The sequence below is a fragment of the Lepeophtheirus salmonis genome, chromosome 2 (assembly GCF_016086655.4).
Source record: "Lepeophtheirus salmonis chromosome 2, UVic_Lsal_1.4, whole genome shotgun sequence".
NCBI lineage: Eukaryota > Metazoa > Arthropoda > Copepoda > Siphonostomatoida > Caligidae > Lepeophtheirus > Lepeophtheirus salmonis.
Genome location: NC_052132.2, coordinates 20,151,503 through 20,174,337, shown reverse-complemented (window position 1 = coordinate 20,174,337; position 22,835 = coordinate 20,151,503). Strand labels below are relative to the sequence as shown.

Here is a 22,835-nt window from a genome sequence, read left to right as displayed (position 1 = left end):
TCGTATACATCAACATATTTTAGTCCTTCAACGGGAAAATAATTATCTTCAGTCTTTTACGTTCGTCTGTGCTCATAAAAGACGGAGTGTAACCCTGAGTATTTGTTGCGGAGTTATAATTGTAAGCCCTTGTTAGACTCAGAGTAGAATTGGGCATCAACATCGGAATAATTCTCGCAAATGTCCTTCTTTATATCCTTTTCTCCTTCTTCTCTTGTCACAAGTGATTTTAGCTGATCTAACGAAACGTCATGAAATATTATTCTCTCTTTCTTCCAAAACATTCTTCAAATTTTTAGGATTACGATGTCGATTTTAGGTTTTTTGTTTTTTTTTTACACTCCCATTTCAGACTGGATTTTTGCCTTTGATGATGACAAAGATCTCCCATTTAAACCTCTTGTCCCAGTGAAGAGTTTTCCTTTAATTCATCTTCCAGTCTCTTCCTTTTCTAACTGCTCTCGAGTAAAGTATGCAAGGCACTGCACTCCCTTCAGACGGGGCAGAAGGTCTATCCGGTGGGCGCTCAGACATACTTGTCGATATTTAATAAAAAGAAGATCAATATCTAATTAACTTCTGCTCTCACCTTTTATATGACGAATGATGAGATTTTATATATCAAATCTGTCTATTTAGACAGAAATGATTACTGAATGATGTCCTCAAGATCCCGAAAAAGACCAAATGAGTCCTTAGAAACACACTGCCACAGAACAATTAATGTAAAAATGACTTAAAACCGCTTAAATAAAAATATTTAACACAGCTATGAAGCGTAGATGACTGCACGCGGCATGTTCATAAACATTCCCCTTTATTTTTTATACCTACAAGGGTATGAAAATAACATGTAATTTCCCCTTTGTATAGTGTCAGGCCCAGTTTCGAAGTAGCAAATCCTACTTTTTGAGTTAGATTCCTTGTAATCTTAAAGCAAAATATAAAGACGGACCAGCATTTTCCTCAAATATATTACGTCATATAAATGGTGTAGTTTATTTCTGTCAAGTTATAAAAGTTGTGAGCGACACACCTTTATTTTCCACCACCTTTGTGGAGACCTATCTGTTGACGACATTACCAGCCACTTATGTATCTCTAAAGAGTACCACTTTTAACATCAATAAGATGTAATATGAGTTTAGTAAAGTGAAAAATTACCAATACCTAGAAACCCTGATCTTTTCGATCTGATGGTAACGTCTGTCAAGGTGAAGGTACCTCAAAATCCACAAATAACAATAAGAGAACTATGAAAAGAGCTTAACGATCCTAAGGTATTCCCAGTCTTTAAAAGCCACTTTGGTAAGGAACATACAGATTTATGTACTCAAGATGGCTACTTTTCCGATAAGTTTGACATCCATAAAGAGTAATCATCAAATATTTAGTATTGAGCAGATTTTGAAACACCTCAATCTTCTAAACTAAACTCGCTCTAGTAATATATATAGACACAGATTGAAAAGGCGACTTGTAGGAACAAACAAACCAATATTTTAAGTAAGAAAAATATAGGTTGAGAATATAAAGGCCAGAATGCAAGAGATTGAGAAATCTTAAAGGCCTTCCACCATCAAATTAGTCATACATTTAGAATAAGCAAGGAGTCCTGAAAAAATAAAACATATTCCTATTAATAGTCTTGTATGAGTATACAATAGATTTCCTCTAACAAAGAGCATTCCTTGCATATGGTTCATTTTCTTAACAAAGTATGAAGTGTTCAGTAACTAATGAAGCACCCAGTAGTCGTACCGGAACTTATTCGATAATATTGATATAGTAAGAATATAAATAATTAGTTATTTGATTTTTGTCATTAAAAAGAATGTTGCAAAAAAAAAAAAAAATAGAAGATAAACAAGAATTAATAATATTAAATCCTAATACAAATACTCCGTTACTTATTAAAGTATATCTAAGTTCTTCTCTATATATACAAATAAATATTTACACACTCTTTTCAAAAGAAACCATACGAGAAGGAGAAGTAATAATGGTTCGAGGAAATTAAGTAACGACCGCAGATATCATAGTGAATACAAATTTAAAGAGATTTTATTTAAAAAAATAGAGTAAAACCCTTTTTATTGTAATTATTTCTTATTCCATTACTTGCAATTCTCCATAGAATTTTAAAAAGAAAGATAAGCCTATAAAAAACAGAGCTGAGAGTTAATAGATGCTGATTTGTTTTTTGTTCCTTTTCTAAGAATAAAGGTTTATTTCTTATTTTATTTTCATCATTCATTGTCATAACAATGAAATGTTTTATAAAAAAAGAAGAAATCTTTTAAATAAAATTTGATGGTTCTATTGGCTGAAAATAAATAGATTATGGGACAACATGTGACTCAGTATATTTGATTGAATAAGATGGATCTCATTTGTTTGACTGTTCTAAACTATAGGACTTAACACGTTGCATGCGAAGTATGTATCTCTTGCGTTGAAGGAGATTAAAGGTTCCCCAATGTCAGAACTGGTAAATTATTGAAAGTAGTCCCTATTCATGGATTTTTGAAGTATAATGATTATTTTCATACACATATATACTCAATATATTTGAAAAAAAAACGGTAAAAAAATTTGAATTCTCCCGTTTATAAATGTTTTTTGAAGTTACTCTAATTTTTGAAATGACCCGCAGATGGTTCACCCGCTCTGTATTGGAAGCAACAGTGACCCCCTGTGGGTCACCCTGTACACAACATAGTAGAGGTACCAATATATTTAGCACTATCTCAGACTTAAACTACCTATTTTTGTAAAAACTGGTTATCATCTTGAGATAACATGTTTCATAAAGAAAAGGCAGTATAGAAATGCATCGATTGGTATCAGTTACATGTTAACATAAATAAGGTTGTAATTTTTTTAGGGAACATTGTTTTTTTAATAGAAGTTATGTTCTTCTAATTATATCTGCAACCTTTTATTTTTTATTCGTTGGGTAGAAGTTACAACTTTTAAATATTTTATTCCTTGTGACCAAAGTTCAATATACAAAGTGGTCCATTAAAATATGAACATTTTAAGTTTTAAACTTCAACAAGATACAATTTATTAATTAACAGTAGAATTTCAATAAAATTAATACTATAAAGAGTTGTGTATATAAGCTCTTTTAATTTGCCCTCAGCAGCAATGATGCCTTTCTGACGGCGGCGGCGGAAGGCTTGGAACACGCTGCTGATGTAGTCCAATGTCATGGTGTCTCAATGCTGGCTGACAGTGGCTTTGAGGGCTTTGGTGTTTGGATAACAGACACTGCTGGCCCATGTCTCGAAATGCACCCAAAAGTCGTGGTCAAGGGAGTTGGCATCAGGGCTGCGGGGTGGACAAAAGTATCGAAATAGAAATTAAAAGAAGTCAAAATACTCATTCTAAACTCATACGAGGGGGGTCTCGGAACGGAGGGGATGGGTTTCTTTCATTGCTAGTGTCAAAAGTGGCCTCTCATCCTCACAATGCTCCTTAACCCAACTTTTTTTATAAGTCTCTCGACAGTTTGGTTAAAAAAATAAAGATCTCTTGAATGGTCTCTCATGTATTTGAACGGATTTGTATGGGCTGTTTGGTTTTTTTTACTGCTCCAGATCCAGTAATTGTCTTTTTGACAGAACCCTTTTTCCTCTCCAACGTTTCAGACTTCCTCACGGTGTAGACGTTGGTCCTAGAGACGCCCAACTGCTTGTATTGCGCGAATGGAAATTCGTAGATCATGTTCAAGTGTCATTTTCTCGACCTGTGCGGTAGCTAGAGAGTTCAGGTTTGTTTTGCATTGTAATTAATTTATTACGCTTTAATATATGGAAATATGAATTAATTTCAAACAGTCAACCTTTATTAATTATTGTAATCGTAGGAATTCAGATTTCAATGGACCACACAGTATCTTTTTCCCTAAAAACAAAATGTTTCTTATAGAAAATGTCATTATAGTAATACAAACATTGGTCTACACTACATGATAACATAAAAACAAGTAGGTATTTTTTTTTGAGAAAAACGATCAGTACACCAAGTTCTGTTCTTTAAGTTATATCAACAAGTAGGCTTTTTTTTTGTATTTGTTGGGTGGAAGCCATAGTTGTTTTTTTATTTTTATTTGTTGGGTGGAAGCCGTAGTTTTTAACTACTTTATTCCTTGTGATCAAAACTCAATCTAGTACGAAATCTTATATATTGCTGCGTTTCAAACTACTGATTTTGCATTAATAATAACTTATTGAAAAATAAGGGAAAGTATTATTTTTAAAAGAAAATATTCAATAGTTATTTTTACGAGAGTATTTAGTATATAAATTAAATAGTCATATAAAATATATGTGTTTATACGAAAAAAATGATTTATAAACTATTAAATAATTAAATATTACTTTTATTATTTAATTATGTAAAAGAACTTAGTTAATACATACATCATGTTTATTGTAACATTTATATAAATATATGAAAAAATTTAAATTTGTTGTTATGCCAAAGTTGTATTTTTAAATTATTTTTTCTATATGCTTGGTCAAGACGTTTATTTTTTGCATCATTAACTTTGCGTGTTTTTTTTTAAAGTTCTTTTTTATAATCAATAGAGTTTTTGATATTTTATACTTATTTACATTCAAGCTTACCATAATAATAATCATGTATATTTGTGTTTAACAGATATGGAGTGTTTAAAGAAGCAGTTTATTATTCTTATTTTGGACGAAAAATACAATATTTTACTATCTTGATTCATTTAAAATCCCTATTAAACAAACTGTTGGATTTTCTTGTACACAAAGCTTCTTTTTAAATGTAAATTTATAATTATCTTCATTATTAAGGGGCGTTGGATATTGGGGCAGAGGGGATATTATAAAATGAAAACTGTATAAAATATTTTTTTTTACTCTCCTTATTATCATATAAGGAGAGCTCCCCTATTTAAACGGATCATAATATGTATTGAAGTGACAAAAACCCACATGAAAATTTCTACGTTATTACTTTTGAAGGAAAAGTTGTGAGCAATATGATGAATTTGATACTCCACTTTTTGGGTTTACAAAGGCTGTCGCAGAATTACCCGACCTGGTGATAGTTGTTAGAAAAAAAATTGTTTTAGATAGTACAAAATATAAAAAGCATATTTTCAATTTAGAAGGCGTGACGTGGCGTTTATTAGAATTTGCCTGGGAGTTTTTAATAGTGAACGTTGTCTTTAAATTTTTTAAAGTTGAGAGAATCGATCAACGTCATGTGATCCGTACTTTTATTTAAAAGACAAACTAATATTTTAGGTTCAACTGGACTCTTCTTTGGGGTAGTGTGCTCCTTCGTTTACAAAAGTAAGAGCCGTCAAGAAGAGCAACGCAGTAGTCAACCATATGAGTTGACGACTTCAGAAATTGCGAAGGAAATCCACAAAGCGGTACTGGCGGATCGTCAAGTGAAAGAGGATGAGCTTTCATACATTTTAGAAAGTAATTTACACCGCATATTGTCTGCAAATTTCGACATGAAAACGCAGTTGTCTAGATGGGTGCTACAATTAGCTCACATACTAGAAAAAACTTTGTCGTGAATAAGTTTTAGTTGGATGTTTATCGCAACCAAGTAAAATTTTGGTGCCGTTTCATAACAATGGAAGAAACATAGGTTCTTCACTTCCTTCATGACTCAAAAGAACAATCAAAACTATTTGTTTCAAATTGAAGAACCACCTAAAAAAAGGAACAAAGTGTTTCATCTGTCGGAAAGATTATGGTGTCAGTTTAGGTATCTACATTTTCGATGACTATCTTGGAAAAAGAAAAATTATCATGCCGATATCCAAATTTATTGCAACGTTTGATGGAAGAAATCATGCAAAACGGTTGTGTTTGACAAAGAAAAATGTTGTTCTATGAATACAATTCATCAGTTCGCAAACCGTCATTTCAAAAGCCCAAAGTAATAAATTAAAATTTGAATAGCTACTTTATGCAAGCTATTTGTGTAGCAAAACGGTTTTAATAATAAAAAGGTTATCAAACTTATTGAACATCCCTAGTAAAAGTTTATATTTAGAGCTGAGAGGAGTTTAAAAATATTTTTTTCCACAAGAAGGTTTGCTTTTTCTTTGTGCGGTCAAGTACTTCTGGGACTGTTTTTTTTTTTCTTTCTTCAAATATATACATACATCAATACGAGAGAATAAGATATGCAAATCACATAATTCAACTACACAAAGTTTGTTCACTCCATATATACAACTATTATTAGTATTAGTAGTATTCCTTGGCACCTTATATGAGTAAATTAAATTAAAAACAAAATACACATAGAGTATCCATTTGCCAAAAAAATAAAACTGCAATAACTTTTATGTACAGTAAATGTCTTCATTTATTTGTATTAATAATAAAACTGTCGCTTCAAAACAGCTCGTATAACAATGATAAATAACTCCAAATGAATTAATAATTATTATTATATTTAAGATGAGCAGATGCTGTGTAATGAGAATATTCTGAAGAGAATTTAATTTACTTTTATCCCTACTACAAAATGTTGATTTACTATTATTAAATATGTAAGACAACTACTCAACATTGAATCCTGGACAAATATTATATTTTATAGTGTGATACTATTTGATGATTGATAAGTGCTGTATCAACACATTTATATGTATATCTATATGTGGTGAGTTAATACAAAAAATATATAATATACAGAGGGGTCTATAAAAATCTGAACACTTTAAATTTTAAGCTTGAGCAAGATATAATTTAATATTTACGAATATAATGTCAACAAAATTAATACTATAAATAGACCTGTGCCTAAGCTCCCTTAATCATTAATGTAGCTGCCTTAGCTTCAATGATGGCTTCCAGGCGGCGAGAGGCCAGGTACGCACTGAAGATGTATTCTTTTGTTAAGATGTCCCAGTCCTGGCAAACAGGATTTTGAAAGCCTCGATGTTTGGATGACGCAGGCCTTTCCTTCGACATGCAACCAAAAGATATAACCGAAGAGGTTACCATTAGTGCATTAGGGTACCAAAAGTGTCCAAAAGAGTTCAAAAGACTCATTAAAAAGTGGCTTGTCATGGAGGAGATGGGGTTCTTTCATTGTTGGGTGTCAAAAATGGACTATCTACCTTCACAAGGCTCTTTGGGCCCACTTTTAAGATAGCTCTACAAACAGTCTTGTGTAAAATCCCGAGATCTTTTGAATGGGTCTTCATGGATTTGAGGGGATTTCTCTGCACTCCTTTCTTTAACTCCTCCGGGTACAGTTTGGCCTTTGTAACAGTGCCCTTCTTCCTTTTTTAACGTTTTGGACTTGTTAACGGCGGTACCAGGTTTCTGGGAACGCCTAAATACTTAGGAGACTTCCGGTGGGTGTTTTCCAGTGTCAAGGAGTGCAAGTCTAGATTTTCGTCGATCACGGTCAAGTGTCTTATTCTCATCTCGTACGTAAGCTAAAGAGTTCCGGTTTTTATTGTTTCGTAACTAATTGATTATACTTTAATGTATCGTCATATGAATTAATTTCAATCAATGAGCTTTCATTAATTATTTAATTAGTAAGTGTTCAGATTTGAATGGACCATTCAGTTATGCAGATTGCACAATGTTAAACATAGAAATAGATTGACTGTGATTAAAAAAAATGTGATTTCTTAAGCTTGTAATCAAAAATGAGGAGCATAATAAAAAGCAAAAACTTACTTATAATAGCACCTGTATGTCGAAAATTAATATCATAAAACGACTTGTAAAAATAGTATGATCCTTTCCTACAAGGTAAAAAAAAAAAAAAAAAAAAGGAAAAATATTTTTGCCTACTTTCTATTCTTTATCCCTGTTTTCTTTTATGCTGACACGTCACAAATGTCTATTATATTTTATATAAATACAAATAAATATTTAATGGACATCTTTCGGTAAATTCTAACCATTGATTTAATTTTTTGGGGATGAGTTAAGATACCCGAGAATATCATCTATATTAAGAACCATTATTTGATTGATGAATCATCCATTTATATGTATATTGTGACTTTAAGTGCAATTTGTGGCATTTTCAAAGAGTTAATCAGAATACAAGTGCAATCTAGACTCAATTCTTAGAAAGAAAAGTTATAATTTACTTTTGTGTTGAAGGGCCACATATCTAAGTTCCTTCAAAACATATTTTGTTAGTGCTAAGGAAGGACATAAATTTAAAAAATAACTTTTCTGTTTTACTCTTTCAAATCAGTTATTGAAATTACTTGCATTTCATTATTGAATTGCTAATAGAGGGCAAAATGGCAAAAATTGCCAAAAACCTTATAGCTGACCTTGTACCTATTATAATACTTAGGTTTATAATATAACTGAAAGGTGGAACAATTTAAAAAACATGTATAAATGCCTCTTTTAATATTAAATCAATCAAAAATAGCAATAGAACCTTTTATTTCAAAGAATAGAGAAATATAAAATATTATTTATTTGATATTGTTTTATGAAAAAAAACAAAATACAATTTGTAAGCTCCAAATTTCAAACTTTTTGTATCTTCTGAACTAAGTAATTTCATGTGAACAATTATTGTATCTTTTTAGAAATGTCAAACTTGTATACCTAAATTTCAACTTTGATATATTTTCATAAAAACTCCATCTTTGTTGAGTAATAAATTTTTCTTTGTTACATTTGAAATCTTAGAAAAAATACGCCGAACTTTATTCATATATCATTGTTACAAAATTTGCATATGCTTCATTGGTTTTCCCCTGTTTTGAAGTCGACGTAATTTGTAAAAATTCTTGAATAATTTATAATGAAACATATTTGTGATCAAGTTACTTTTTTGACAAGAATAGAGACAACATGTAGGTATAAAACTTTCACAGAATTAGTCAAAAAAAAAAATCTACTCGCAAAAAAATTAGTTTGCTGTGTTTTGGGTAATCTATGTCTTACAAACTTAACCATAACCTTGAACGAGTTGAAAAGTGTTTACAAAAGATTTTTCAATTCGTACAAAACATAATGTCCTGAACGGACGATTTTAAATACATAAAATATTTGGAAGAGTATAATATTTTTAAGAATACCATTTATAAAATTTGTTTTTTTTTCCAAAGCAAATGTCGTTGAAATGATATGCATATATATTCTTTTTTTTTTTTCTTATCATTCTCATGTTTGTCTTGTAATAAAGTTTAAACAAAAAACTTTTTGCTTCTTTACAATTTTTATTTCAATATTATTATTATCATTTAACAGGTGTTTTCACCTTCTTTTTCATATTTAAACAAGCTTAATATTAAGCATACACATGTGTACGAATGTGTATGAATATTTGGGTATATACAACTTTACAAAAATGAATACAAATTTATATAATAATGGTTGGTTTTTCTGTTAGGAAATTAAAACTTTTATTTGAATTAAAGTTGTAAGAATTTATATTCATATACACACGTAAAACTAGTAGATTTAGGTTCATTACATAAATGGAAAATTACCTGAAGGACGCACCCGCAACTCACAATTTTTAAAGAGCCAATATATATTACTTGTATTTAAAAAATGTTCAAAAAAAACATTTTATTGATATTGCATACTTTCGTGACAAAAGTATGCAATATTGATCTATTCTTTGTTTTAGATTTTTGGAAACAAAGAACATTGTCTCATGGGCCTTAATCATGTGAAAATACTTATTTTAGAAGTTATTTTATAGTTTGATTCAAAATAATTGTTAATTGACATGGTTGTGCTACAACATTAATCTAAAATTAAAACTTGAAGTTATCTGAATGATACTTTATAGTAGTTTTGTTCTGTAAATAAAAAACATAGAATGTAATATGAAGAAAAAGAGGCAGGGCAATGCGCGCTATACACAGTAGAAAATGGTTTTCATCTTTTTTTAAATATTTTCCTCTTTATTTGTTTTCATAAAAAACTTTAAAAAAGTTTTCTATCTTAATTTGTCATTTTACTTCCAAAATATACATTTTCCCCATCTTTTAATTGCTATGAGTTTCCAAAAACTCATAGCAAAAAATATAGTATAGAAGTGACAAGGTATGCAAAATACTGATAATTTGCCTTTAACTTTTGACTTTGGTTAAATTAGGGAAGTGTAATTTGCCAAAACAGCAATCAGTTGAATTTCTCCCTCCAAATTTTAACGTAATATCTAATAGTAGAACAATAACTTTTAAACTTATTAACATTAGAATATTTTTACTAAACGAACACGATCTTCCAAGTAAGAACTCTAGTCACTTCTATTGAATGTAGTCTAACGAAAGAAGCAAAATGCCCGTTAAAATAATAATGAATCGTAAGAACCTGTACTTAAAATATAATTACTTATTCCCAAAGCTTAAAAAGCGATTAGAGATGCGACATTTGTAGAATAAAGCTGTCATTTTTTTCTAAAAAATCTCCTTGTTAACAAAAACACAAATCAAAAGAATTTAAAAGAACAAGTAGATAATTTTATGCTTATCAGTAGTGTTGCCTCAGTCCTTATTCATTCGGTCAAGTACAGTCGTAGAACCTGTCCTTTCCTTCCTTGGGACCTGTCTTTCAAAAAGTAAAAAAATAAAGTTGATTAACGTCGTCAAGGACATTATTTGTTAAGTTTTGGGACTGATATACAGGACTGTAGTGGATTGGACTGGGACTGAACAGGATTGGACTGCAGTTTTCAGTTCTAATAAGGACTGAGACAATACTACTTATCAGTACTAAAGGAGATAATTGTTTTTCCAATGGTATGCCCGTTCCCTTTTCCTTAGATCTATTTAACCTTTAGTTTTTGAACGCTAGCACATACATAGCAGTTTTTTGCTCAGCGTTTTACAACTGGCAAGTAACTATCATCACTGACTTACTTTTCAAAAGTTTTGCATACTTTAGTTAGCTCTATGCTATTCTATTAAGCATTGAACTGTATGTGAAATAGTAATAATATAAAACATTCTTTTCTAAAAACAGAAAACTATTTATGTACATATCAAATACAATCCTAATATACAAAAAATACTAAAAGTAACGATCCATACGTTAATAGTATAAAAGCAAATCTATTAATTGATTTTTTTATACTCATAATATAGTGAGAAATAGAAAAATATTCTTTTGGGAAACTTTAATTAAAATATATATGTTGTTATGTTAATTTGACTTAACATCGTGATAAAAACTAATGACTCAGTTAGTTTTAATTAATGTTTATTTAGATACTATCACGTTCATTAATATCTACTTTTAATTATAACAATAAATAAAGGAAAATGTAGGTAAAGAAGCTTTTATTAACTGAGTTTGGTCTGTTGCAGGGGGAAAAATGAAAGAAGACATGTAATCAAAATGAAACTTATTATATATGCACACATCCTCTCCTCCAGACGCGTCTAGATAGTGTAGTCCAAGGTATTTACGTCTCGAGAGAATGGTAGGCACATGTTGAAGTCCCGAAAGTCTACAAAGTCGTCTATTAGGAAGGCTTGAGTCTTAGCTGCGATATGAGGCGGAGCTCCGTCTTAAGTACAAACAAAGTTGTCCCATAACTTTTCTCTTCGCCAAAGTATCACTTTCTTATCCTGAAGGTCGATCTAAGTATCTGCATTGAGCTTCTCCTTCTTCTCTACAGAAATAGGAGGACAGACTCATCAACACCCCAAAACCTTGGTTCTGGTGAATTATTTTGTTCTGAAGACATGTTTCACTCTAGCTCAGACATTTTCTGGATGTTCGATTGCGATAAAGCGGCTGTTCTCCTTATTCCCAATGGCATCTACTGCCAAAAAAATTCATCAGAAAAGAGCAAAACTTTGCCCTTTTCTTTTTTGTTGGACATAAGAAAATTTAGTATTTTTTTTTCGCCTGCTTTAAACCGTCTCAGCTTGCTCTGTTCAGAGATCAGATGTCTCCGTTATTTGGCACGAATGCCATTCCGGATTGAAAATAATAATATGTGTAACATTAGATAAGATAAACCCTATAAATGTTATTTTCAAGGATAGCAATTATTTTGATCATTATTGGGGTAAAATTTTTGTAAGATAATTTTTAAGTTTAACATGTAATGAAATGTTTTAATTTGACTCAAAATTCTTTTTCAAATATTCATAAACAATTTTCATTCTATTGATTTACTGTGTATAAGTTTGTTTTTGGAATGTATCATATAAAAGCAATTTAAAATAAACAGTATAAAGTTGTTTAAAACTACGTTTACACAAGTTTTTATATATGGATAAACCTCATTATAAAGTTTTTTATTTATAAATTCGTAAAGATATTTAGAAACCAAAGAGAAGAAGAAATAGTTTCTTCACTCATCAGGATGCTATATCAATAAAATTTAATATGTTTATAACCAAAAAGATATAAATTAGGGTGCTCAGTTTTTGTGGGGAACTTTATTTTGACTGCACTATATTTCAGAAATGTGTCAGTCCTAAAATTTTGAATTCTTGTCCAGTTGCGTTCTAAATTTTAACAAATCGTTCAAAATGGACGCAAATGCCATCTTATAGAACAATCTTTGCTCAATGACGTCATCATAAACAAATACCGACCTTGAAGATCCAATGTACATATATAAGAATATGAAATACTTAAATTAGGCATCAGTACATCATAAGGGAAAGTAGTCTCCCAAAAAAAAGTTTTATTATTAAACAATCATCACATTGGACGATCATGAAAGTATATGAAAGGTCTCATTATGTGGAGGATATTGTAAATTTATATCCTATAGCGTATTCAGGAAGGCGGGAGGAGGAAATTGGAGTCGATCCGTGGACTGAGAGATGAGGCAAGAGGAGATCACATCTTATTTTGTGATTGGAGTTACTGTATCATTCTGTTTGTGTACATTGAAAGTAATTATAAGTTTTCAAATCCTTTGTACCATACAAACTAAGTCTTACAGCATGAGATGTAATCTCCTCCTACCTCATCCCTCAGTCCACGGATAGACTTAGAGTCCCCTTTCCCTCATCTATAAGAGACAAACTCAGGACCTTGTACACATAATGATGGTTTTCATCTATTTTTGTTGATCCTTGAAAGTGCTAATTGTCCAAATATCTGGAATGAGATCCATCTCCCCTTACTCTTATAATATATTTTTCGCCTCGTTAAATCCTTATAATTAAGAAGAAGCGATAACTGAATTTATACCTTTTGCTGTCGTTGTCTCCAATTTCGAGATCGAAAGAGAAGGTATGACGTGCGGGCAAACTTATACAGTGTAACCAAATGAGTTACTTGACTTCTCAATATTAGTGAAAGTGATGCTTCCTTGAGAGTGCTTTAAAATTTTCAATGTTTTTCACGTGTTAATATGTAATAATTAAAAATCAATTTTTCAATTTTAAGGCCTTTAAACCTGAATAACGTTTTCTCCTTATTTACTTCGTTTTATCAGTTGAATCACAAAGTCTCTTGGAATTCTCAGACAACAATTTCTTGTTAAACATAACAAACCATGGCCAGTTCGACACCCTGTTAATGCATTATTATATCACTGGTTATACCTTCTACTGATACAAATTTTAAAGCATTGATTTTAGGGATTGTGTAAAATTATTAATTTAAAAAATATACTTTTTTCTAAATGACAATTTAAAACATAATTACGGACAGGAAAGCAGTATAGCAACTTTCCCTTTCATAGGATGTACAAATTGGGATAACTTTATAGTATACAATAGGATTAACAACTCAATATAATGAATGTAACTAATCAACCATAAATATATTTATCTATTACTGTTGTTCGTTGGACTTGGAAAACTGTTGTACTGGGCTACTAACGTATTTAAAACAATACTATATTGAGTTCATAATGTATTAAGTTCTTGTTGTACCATTTAGTCATAACAAAATTATCTTTTCTATTACTTACAGCCCCAAATTACTCAGCTAGAAATTGTACTTCATAAAACAAAGTAAAAATTAAGTTTTTAATTTGAATTATGACGTCATTAAATTTCCTTACCTTTCCTCTCCTTCCACAACAAAAAAAAAATACTTTGTAGGTTCCTCTGTAAGTGCAAGTGAAGTTCTTTTAACACTAGAACAACGATGGTGTCGTTTTTGATACCTTTTCTTCTTTTTCATTATATATTATTTAATGCTCAAATTCTAGCCTTCTAAAAAATTAGTTTTTATTTATCATGTGAAAACTAGGTCTTTTAAATTTTGAAACAATTTTTTAGGATTTTTTTTAAACAGTTGGGATCATATTTGATACATATATTTTCCTTAATTTATTGTGACTATAGTTATTTAAATTTATATCAACTTGGAACATATAAATTCCTTTAACTTTTTTCACTCTTTTTAACATCTAACTTGGGTAAGAAAAAAAAAGTATATATGAATGAAAAATACAAATTTACGACTTTGGGATTTAGATATTTTTTTTCTTTAATATTTTAATATAAATATGTATATGATTATCTTCTTTATTTTTCTTTTTCTTAGTTCTAAATTAAAGTCGAGAAATATTATTTCCTTCAAAAATAAACTTTAAAATCATATATATATATACTTTTTCATCCTCATTTTTTTTTTAATTGAGGAAATTATTTTTTGGTAATAAAAGATCTCTAATGGTTCATTCATTTAAAAATAGAAAAAAAACATACCCCCGAGTTTTCCAAATCGATTTTAACTCCATCCATATCAAATGTTCGAACTTTATTTGGTCCAATCATTTGTGGTACTATTCGATAGAATTCATGGTTATCCTTGTACCATTTAATAGAGTCTACATATTCTCCATCACCCAAATAATATTCACAAGACATCGTGACAGTTTGTCCAAGCATAACATATTCTGGAAATGATAGATCCTGAATGCGAAGTGAGTGAATCAGTGTGAGTTTACTCAAAATGAAGATTATGATGGAATGGGATATGAAAATGCTCATTTTGTTAATGATATGAAGCTTTTGTTTATAATGAGGTTTTTCTCTTTCGTTTTTCAGAGATTAAATTCCAATCAATCATATGAAATTAATTGAGTTCTCCAAATGATCTGAGTAGTAGAAGTTTCATATTTTAATCTGTAAATGAAGGGAAAAAAATACTTTAATACACTTATATTGATTAGAAATGAGAAAGAATTTTCTAATTTCATCCGCAAAAATATTTTTTTTTTTGACACTACAAAAGATTAACGATCTTGTTTGGATTTTTTTAACTTTAAATAATACATTAAACAAATTTGAAATAGAAAACAAATATTGACATTTATTAAAGTTCCTTCAAATCTTTTCAGTTTTTTTTTTTTTTTTTTTATTTTTTTTAATGATCAGTATCCAATATCAATGGTTTAAGTTAATAAAGAAAATGTAACAAATAGTATAATAATTATTACAAACACCAAAAACATTAAAGTAAGTTTAAATAAATAGAAGCTACATTAGAAATAATAAAATAGTATACGATGTTCATCGAACACCAATACATTTAAAAGATTCAAGGTTATGTTGATTTATAAAACAATTCGGCAGATAAAATTAATATATTTTACATATCAATGTATGTATATCGTGGGTATTATTAAAAGAAAAGAAAAAAACATTAATATCAATGCATTTTCCTGGAACTTTTGTCGTCAACCCTTCTCAATAAAGTTATTCTCCGTCGAATAAAAGTTTCGAAGCCTATAGGAAGGCCACCGCCTTTATATCAAACAACTTACACCATGTTCAAAGCACGTGTAATTAAAAAGTCAATTTTAAAATCCGCTGTATGTTGACTTGAGGTAGCGATCATCCAGTCCTGTATGGTCACATTCACCCCGTATTCATCTATAATTTTATTTTTTTAGGATAGCATGAACTCCCAGGATCCTCGATCCGTCGTAGAAGAGGTGCTGGCTCGTTTCTCTTCTTCCTTACTAAAAGAAAAACTCTTCTATCCTTTTTTGGATTCGATTAATTCGTAAAGAATCTCGAAGTCGCCATCCTATAGCTAACCCATTTTTGTTTTGCATTTGAAAAAGGGTTCTGCATGAAGGTCCGTAGATTATGGTCATTGACCTTCTCCCTGGATTTTCCTTTGATATTTTGATGCACAAGTTTTGATTTACTTCTTATTGTGCACCCATATTTTTGTAATCCAGAAGCTCTTCGAGTGATTCAGTAATGCCAATCCTTTCGAGTAATTCTTTTGTTTTTAATTTAAAGTATATGCTTTGCTTCGAATTTGTTATTTTAAGTATCACACTCAAGCTTATGAATATTAATGAGTAATTTTTTGTTACAAAAAATTTGTTAAAAATGATCAATATTTTCATATCGGTTTTATTCTAAATTATAACGTTTTAACTATAATACCCACAAATTTAATCTTGTTATGAAGATTAATTTAAAAAATATGTTTTTATTCATTTTAATTGATATTTACAAGTGCATAGTAAGAAAAGTATTAAATACTGTTATTTTAATTAATGTCGACTGTGTATCTTGTAATGAAATACGTTCCTTATCTGGGGGTAATTGTATCCCATTTCATTAACTATGTAAAAAGGATGTTCATAAATGGAGGGTTAAGAAAAAGGTCAAAAACAAATACAAAGTTATATTTTAGAAAAAATGGAAAATTTTAATAAATCAAGTCACTAAAGACTAGTTGAGTATTAACTATGAAAAACAAAATTGTGATAAATACATACAGAGTTTGTACTAATATGGATATTTGAATTAATATCGTAGGAAAGACAGGGTAGGATTGCAACAACCTCTTTTCCTTTTATTTTATTAACTACCATTTATTTAGGCACAGGTTTAACTTGATACAGAAAAATTATAAAAATAAGAAAGAACAATTCTAATGAAATTAAAAGTGGAATATTAAAAATCCATAAGAATGAAGCAACAAGTAAAGAACAACAAAGCTAGCACGAGTATGTAAAATTAATCAGATAATAAAACAAGTGATGTACATAAAAAAAAAGGACATTATGTTACTATAATTTTCCAATGTTTTTACTAAAAGTGGCGTGGGACAGATACGGCTACTTTTATGTTCATAAATTGATACTAAGAAGTCTGTTATAATTCATATGACTTCATATATTCATCCACTGCCGGGTTCATTACTATGAGGAGGGAGTTCTCTGAGATCAGCATTCCAAAAGTGTTGTACACTAAACCTTCTGCTACCTTACGGAGAGGGACCACCCTAGGGCAAGTATAGAATAGATGGCGAGAGGACTTTACTTCGATTTTACAAAAGGTGAAATAGTCCTACTGGGGTTTCGAAGTCGTATTATTTGTAAATAAGAACCCTGTAGCTAATTTATTGCGAAAATACTTTTGTTTCTAGTTTGTGAATTGATTTTGCAGAATGCCTCCTGTCATATTTAGAATAGGGTGGTTGGGGGTAATACGTTACAGATTCAGAGGTATTTTTATTAATGTAATGTTTATTAGATGTCCTTTTCACAGTGGATCATGGAGAAGGAAATATGCATTGTGTATATGGACTTCAAATACTTTTTTCGATGAGATTGAGTAATTGTAAAACTATTATTATTTACTTATAGTTAATCTGTGGAATTCTAATTGACCAATTATAAGAACATTATAAAACGGCTTTAGAACATCATTAAACTTTTTTTTTCTCTCCTGCATTTATTTGAAATGAAACCTTATTTACCTCATTTTCTAGACGAGCATTTATATGTATATATACAAACTAATTGTGTTCACTTTGTAAGTCTAAGGCACATATTTACATGTTTGTTTAATACGAGAAGAAAGTCAACAACCTGTTGAGAATTTTTGATTTGTGTGTATTTATGTTATATGATATGTGCAACAACAATATGATCAATTGTTATTTTTTGCAAAGTATCCACAAACTACACATAACCACACGTATAAATTTATAAAAATGAAGAAATTATCCAGCCCAACTCATATTACGTGTTATTTGTGATTATCGATCACACCAAATCACTCTTAATTAAAGTAAAAGTTTTGAAAAGCATGTAGATTTTTTTTTTTTTGCATATTGAATTTGTATATGTATTTGTTGTGTCAGCAATTTATAGTCTTTCTTTAAATAAGATTTTGTAATCTAAATATATGTAAGGATTGATATATGTGTAGGAGGTAGTATAAAATTTCCTAGAATTTTAAAGAGAAATAGGAGAAAACATCATTTTTTCATTTCTAGATATTTTTACTTATAAGAAATTAATATGATAATATCATTGATAAAAAATTACACTTTAGCCTGTAATATAATCCTAAATAGCGGGACTCCCACTTAATTATTCAAAAAAATATCACTAATATAATTTAAAGAACAGTGAAAAAAGTTAATTCTACAGAATAAGTTCTCACAAAAAGTGTTCCGAGGATCCTTATAAGCTGATTCTACATATGTGTACAAACACACACGTATCAAATTAGTTATTGTGTAACCAAAGAAATACGAGATGGATATGTTATTTGATTAATAATCTTTATATATATATATATTATGTAATACACTGATTTTTCATACTCATTTAACTTTAATTGTCCCAAATTAGAGAAAGATGGTGTAACATGTTCTCATTACTATTTTTAGAAGAAAATTGTACAAAACTAATATCTTCATTTTATTTCTTTCTTTTGATTTTTTTAAGTATGAAAAATAAATAGGATACCTCAGATTAACTATAGATTCATTATTTGTTGCATTTTAGGATTCATTAAGTATATCAAATATAATGTTTTATCAATAATCCGATACAATGCCTAACGAACGCGGGACACGTTTTTTTATATTAAATACATACATTTCTTACAAGCGAATGTGTAGGAAATACGAAGTAAAAGTGCATAGCTGAAAAACTCGGGGCTATACTTTCGTAGAGCGCAAGGAGAAGGTTGGAGTCTAACTTTTAAATAGGATAAGGAAACTTAATCAATTGAGTAACAGCAAGTTGTAATAAAACAAACATTTTCATAAATGTCTAACATCACTAGTGAAGAAAAAATGAGATCATTTTTAAGCGTGCGAAGATATAATTGAACAATTTAAAACTTGTGCAATCGGGTTGTATAATTTAAGTTGATGTGGTAAATTTGCACACCCAATGCAATTATTTTCATTTTTCTAAATACCACATATGTAAAAAAAAAAAAAAAAAAAAACTAAGTTTAGTTATTAGGAAAAAAATTATTCCTTCGTGAGCACTTTTTTTTATTCATTATTTAATAGTTTATCTTTTTATGGTGTTAACGTCTACCTCTGAAGTATTCATTCTCGCCTATCTTTGGTTTTAATTGTTTAATAAATGTACATATATAAATTTGAATATGATTATAATATTTTCCCAATTTTAAATGTAAAAAATTATCTTCTTCAATACAGTGTTTCATTTTCTCTCCCAAAATCATTAAACAGGCGGCTGACATTATCAATGGTCTTAATTGAGTAATAAAACATGTTTTGCTCCGTCTTTTCCTTATGCTCTTACAAAAATACCATGTCCACTAATATGTTTCTCCTGCCTTTTTCTAAAAGAAAAACTTGTCACTCTCAAGGTTGGTTTGAAAAAAAAAAAAATAGTTATTCATTTATAAACTCGCAAAAGGGGTCAAACACGTGTGATATTTATGAGAAAAGAACATATTGTAGACCCAATTGAGACATATCATCATTGTTTTGAGGTATCAATTGTCTTCACGATTTCAAAATCAAGACATTTATTACTAGGTTCACGGAGATTTTGTTAAGGTATATACTAATATTTATCAGATATATATATACATAATTATTATATCATATCAATGTTAAACAAAAATATTATTTCTGAAACTAATGTTATTGCACTCTGGGCCATGATATTTTGTCTATATGAATCATGCTATAAAGACAAAAATTGATGTAATATTCAATTTGCACAATGGTACCTCTCAAATATCAATTGCTTGTATGTAATTCATCAAATGTTGATTTTTCCATTTCTTTTATTATTGTTAAGGCCCTAGTTTGAATTAACACTCCAAAGAGAGAGATATGCTTTAAATAACTTGTGTGTTTCATATTTTGGCTCAATTTTCTGTGTAAATTTACATAATGCTTCATGCATTAAATTTTTGGGTGATGTTGTTTTATTAGTTTTAAAATTAGTTTTCATATTTAATTTTCTTTAATGATGCTTATAATATCATTTATAACAAACACTAAAAGCAGATAAAGTTATTCACCTAAAAATATCTGTCTTAGTGTTGGGATTGATATACAAACAATAGATGACTACCGTTAACACAAATTTACTCTAGTTATGTTGTGGATAACTCCCTACTATCGAACGAAAATTAGTTCCATAGTTAAGAAGATTACTTAAGAATAAAAATGAAGGTTGCAAATCAAAAAACAACGTTTACTGTCTACGTCTACAAGGAAATCTTTCATTATCATATTTATGCACGTTTAAATAAATGAAAAAGTTCAATAATATTGTATTGTTTGTAATAAAAACTATTACAATGTTTTTTTATCAACTACTAGCAGAAGTACGCAAACTTTATCGAACTTTTTAAGTTTATAAAAATACATAAAGTTTGTGGCTCATTCGGAGGATATCAAGGATTGCAAATCAAACATTGACAGAACCAAATATACTTAAAATTTTCACAGCATTTTTTCATATAAAAATGAATAACTTTTTCAGCATGATATATTGATCTCTAACAGCTGCCCCGGGGTTATAAAATATACAAGGAAAGGTTCCTTAAATTTATAATTAGCCACTTTTTTATTCTTAAATTAATACAAAAATCCGGTTCAATTTTTAAAAAAAGAAATAAAAAGGTCAACAAAGCAAATATATATTTTTATTTTATGTGTGTATTATCAAACCACAAGCTACCCAAAAATGTCATTATTCACTAATTTTCTAAATTTAATACGGATCAATTTGGCAATTTAGTAGTATACCCCCGAAGAACGAAACTGTGATACATAAACCGCCTGGACTTCGTTGTTTGGTGTGTCTTCAAGGGTAGGACAAACGTGACTTCTTACCTGAATGGCGATGCCTTGAAGGCCGTGTTCACAGAGGAGTGGGAAAACTTGTCCTCTGTTTTTATCAAGGCCAGCTATGTATCTCTGCGTCCCGATATTGAACCCATCATTCAGAATTGAGAAGGGCATATTGAATAAAAAGTGTAAAAAATGGTTAATTTACCAACATTTACTTCAAATTTTGCCATAAAAATGGGTTAAAGTCAAAACAGACTTTAAAATGTTCTATTTTTGAGTCCTCACCCTGTATGTAAATTCTGCAAAAGGATATGCAAGAACATTTTTACTTTTTCTATATGAGTATTTGTGTACACAATAATTTCTTCAATTAGGAATGTAATAAAATGGGTATTTTACTCTTTTGAAGGTGTATGTTGTATATTTATTTATTCTTTTTTAGATCTATTTGTTCTCGTAGGAGAAAATAGTTTCTCTCTTGTTTTCTCACTTTGAAGAAATATTTAATTTTTTTGTAAATATATTTACAGCAAAAAAAAAAAAATTCCTAAGAAAGCTTTCACTATGAACATACATATATTCTATGCATGATATAAAAAAACCCACAAGATTCCTTTTTTTTTTTTTTTTATCCTTATAAAGTTTTTATCGGTTTTTTTAACATATAAATTTGAACAAGGAAAAGTTTTAGAACAAAAATGAAAAAAAAAATCTCCAATTAAATACTACTTAAACCGTTTTGATAAGAGTTATATATTTGTTCCTTTTTTCCAAATTATAAACAAGCATTGAATTTCTAATTAGTTTTTATCTTCTTTCCCCCTTTTTTAAAGCACCTTTTTTAAAGCAAAGAATGACTTTTAAGAATAAGTATAATATAAGGTTCATGCACATTGGGATGGAGTGAAAATTTTGCTTAAGGCTCTTCTTCTTTTGTTCCTTTTAAACCTTTGTCACTTCCTTTCGAATTATAATGTGAGTACTTATCTGGAGTGTAGACCACTCTAATAAATATTTTAGCAATATCAAAGTTGATTTGCACATAATATGTGTTTCAAATGACTATATGACAGTATACGCATCAGTGGTGAAGAAATTTGAATACCTTTTCACAATTTTATTTTTATACCTACCTACTAATGGATCTTTGCTTGAAGAAAGGGATTTGACTCAATTTTACTAAGTGTTATCATTGATAGTTATCCTACTCAGAAATGAAATATTGGCTTCATAACTTAATTAAACTCTGTGTTTTGAGATCTTAAAGATGATGAGTTTTCGGTAAGGTATATATCGTGAACCAAAGACTTTCTCATGTGCTATCTTACAGATAGCCCATTCTCTTCTTCATTCATTTACCTAATTCCCTTTTTAATTCGTATTTAAAGTAAATTCTCCCTTTTTCTGTTAGTACAATAATTCTTTTTTCAATTTTTTCCCTGCATTTTTGAATCGACAGAGCATACTTGAAACAAAACTTGGAGACATGTGGAATTGATCTTGTTTTATGAGGGGGAAAAAAAACTCAATTTATTAGCAAAAAATAAACTTGTCCTCTAGAGCCCATGAATTTGGTGTCATCAGAATGAAAGATAACCGTAACTAAGAATTTTGAAGAAGTTTTATTTTATGTCGAAAGTCAGTATTTCTCTCCACTTTTTAAGCCCTTATCATTGTTTTTCCAAGTGAACGTAAATCAGATACACACATAAATTATTTTAATACTATGTTAGGTCAATTTTTAGCGGAGCAAGGAGCAAACAAAACTATGGCTCATTGTCATGTGGACCCTTCTCAATTGCCTACATCGTTTTTCGTTGTGCCTTAAGT

The 22,835-nt window shown here is 29.6% G+C and overlaps 1 protein-coding gene across 2 annotated transcripts in view; it reads right to left on the bottom strand.

Annotated features, from left to right (window-relative positions):
* The window catches only part of LOC121132387 (uncharacterized), a 305,542-nt gene that overhangs the window by 218,910 nt on the left and 63,797 nt on the right, over positions 1–22,835 (bottom strand). For both annotated transcript variants that reach the window (XM_040727787.2, XM_071886685.1), the window contains exon 2: positions 14,657–15,076. In XM_040727787.2, coding sequence (XP_040583721.1) covers positions 14,657–14,941 — 285 coding nt within the window. In that variant the 5' untranslated portion in view covers positions 14,942–15,076. The remainder of the gene's footprint in view (positions 1–14,656; positions 15,077–22,835) is intronic.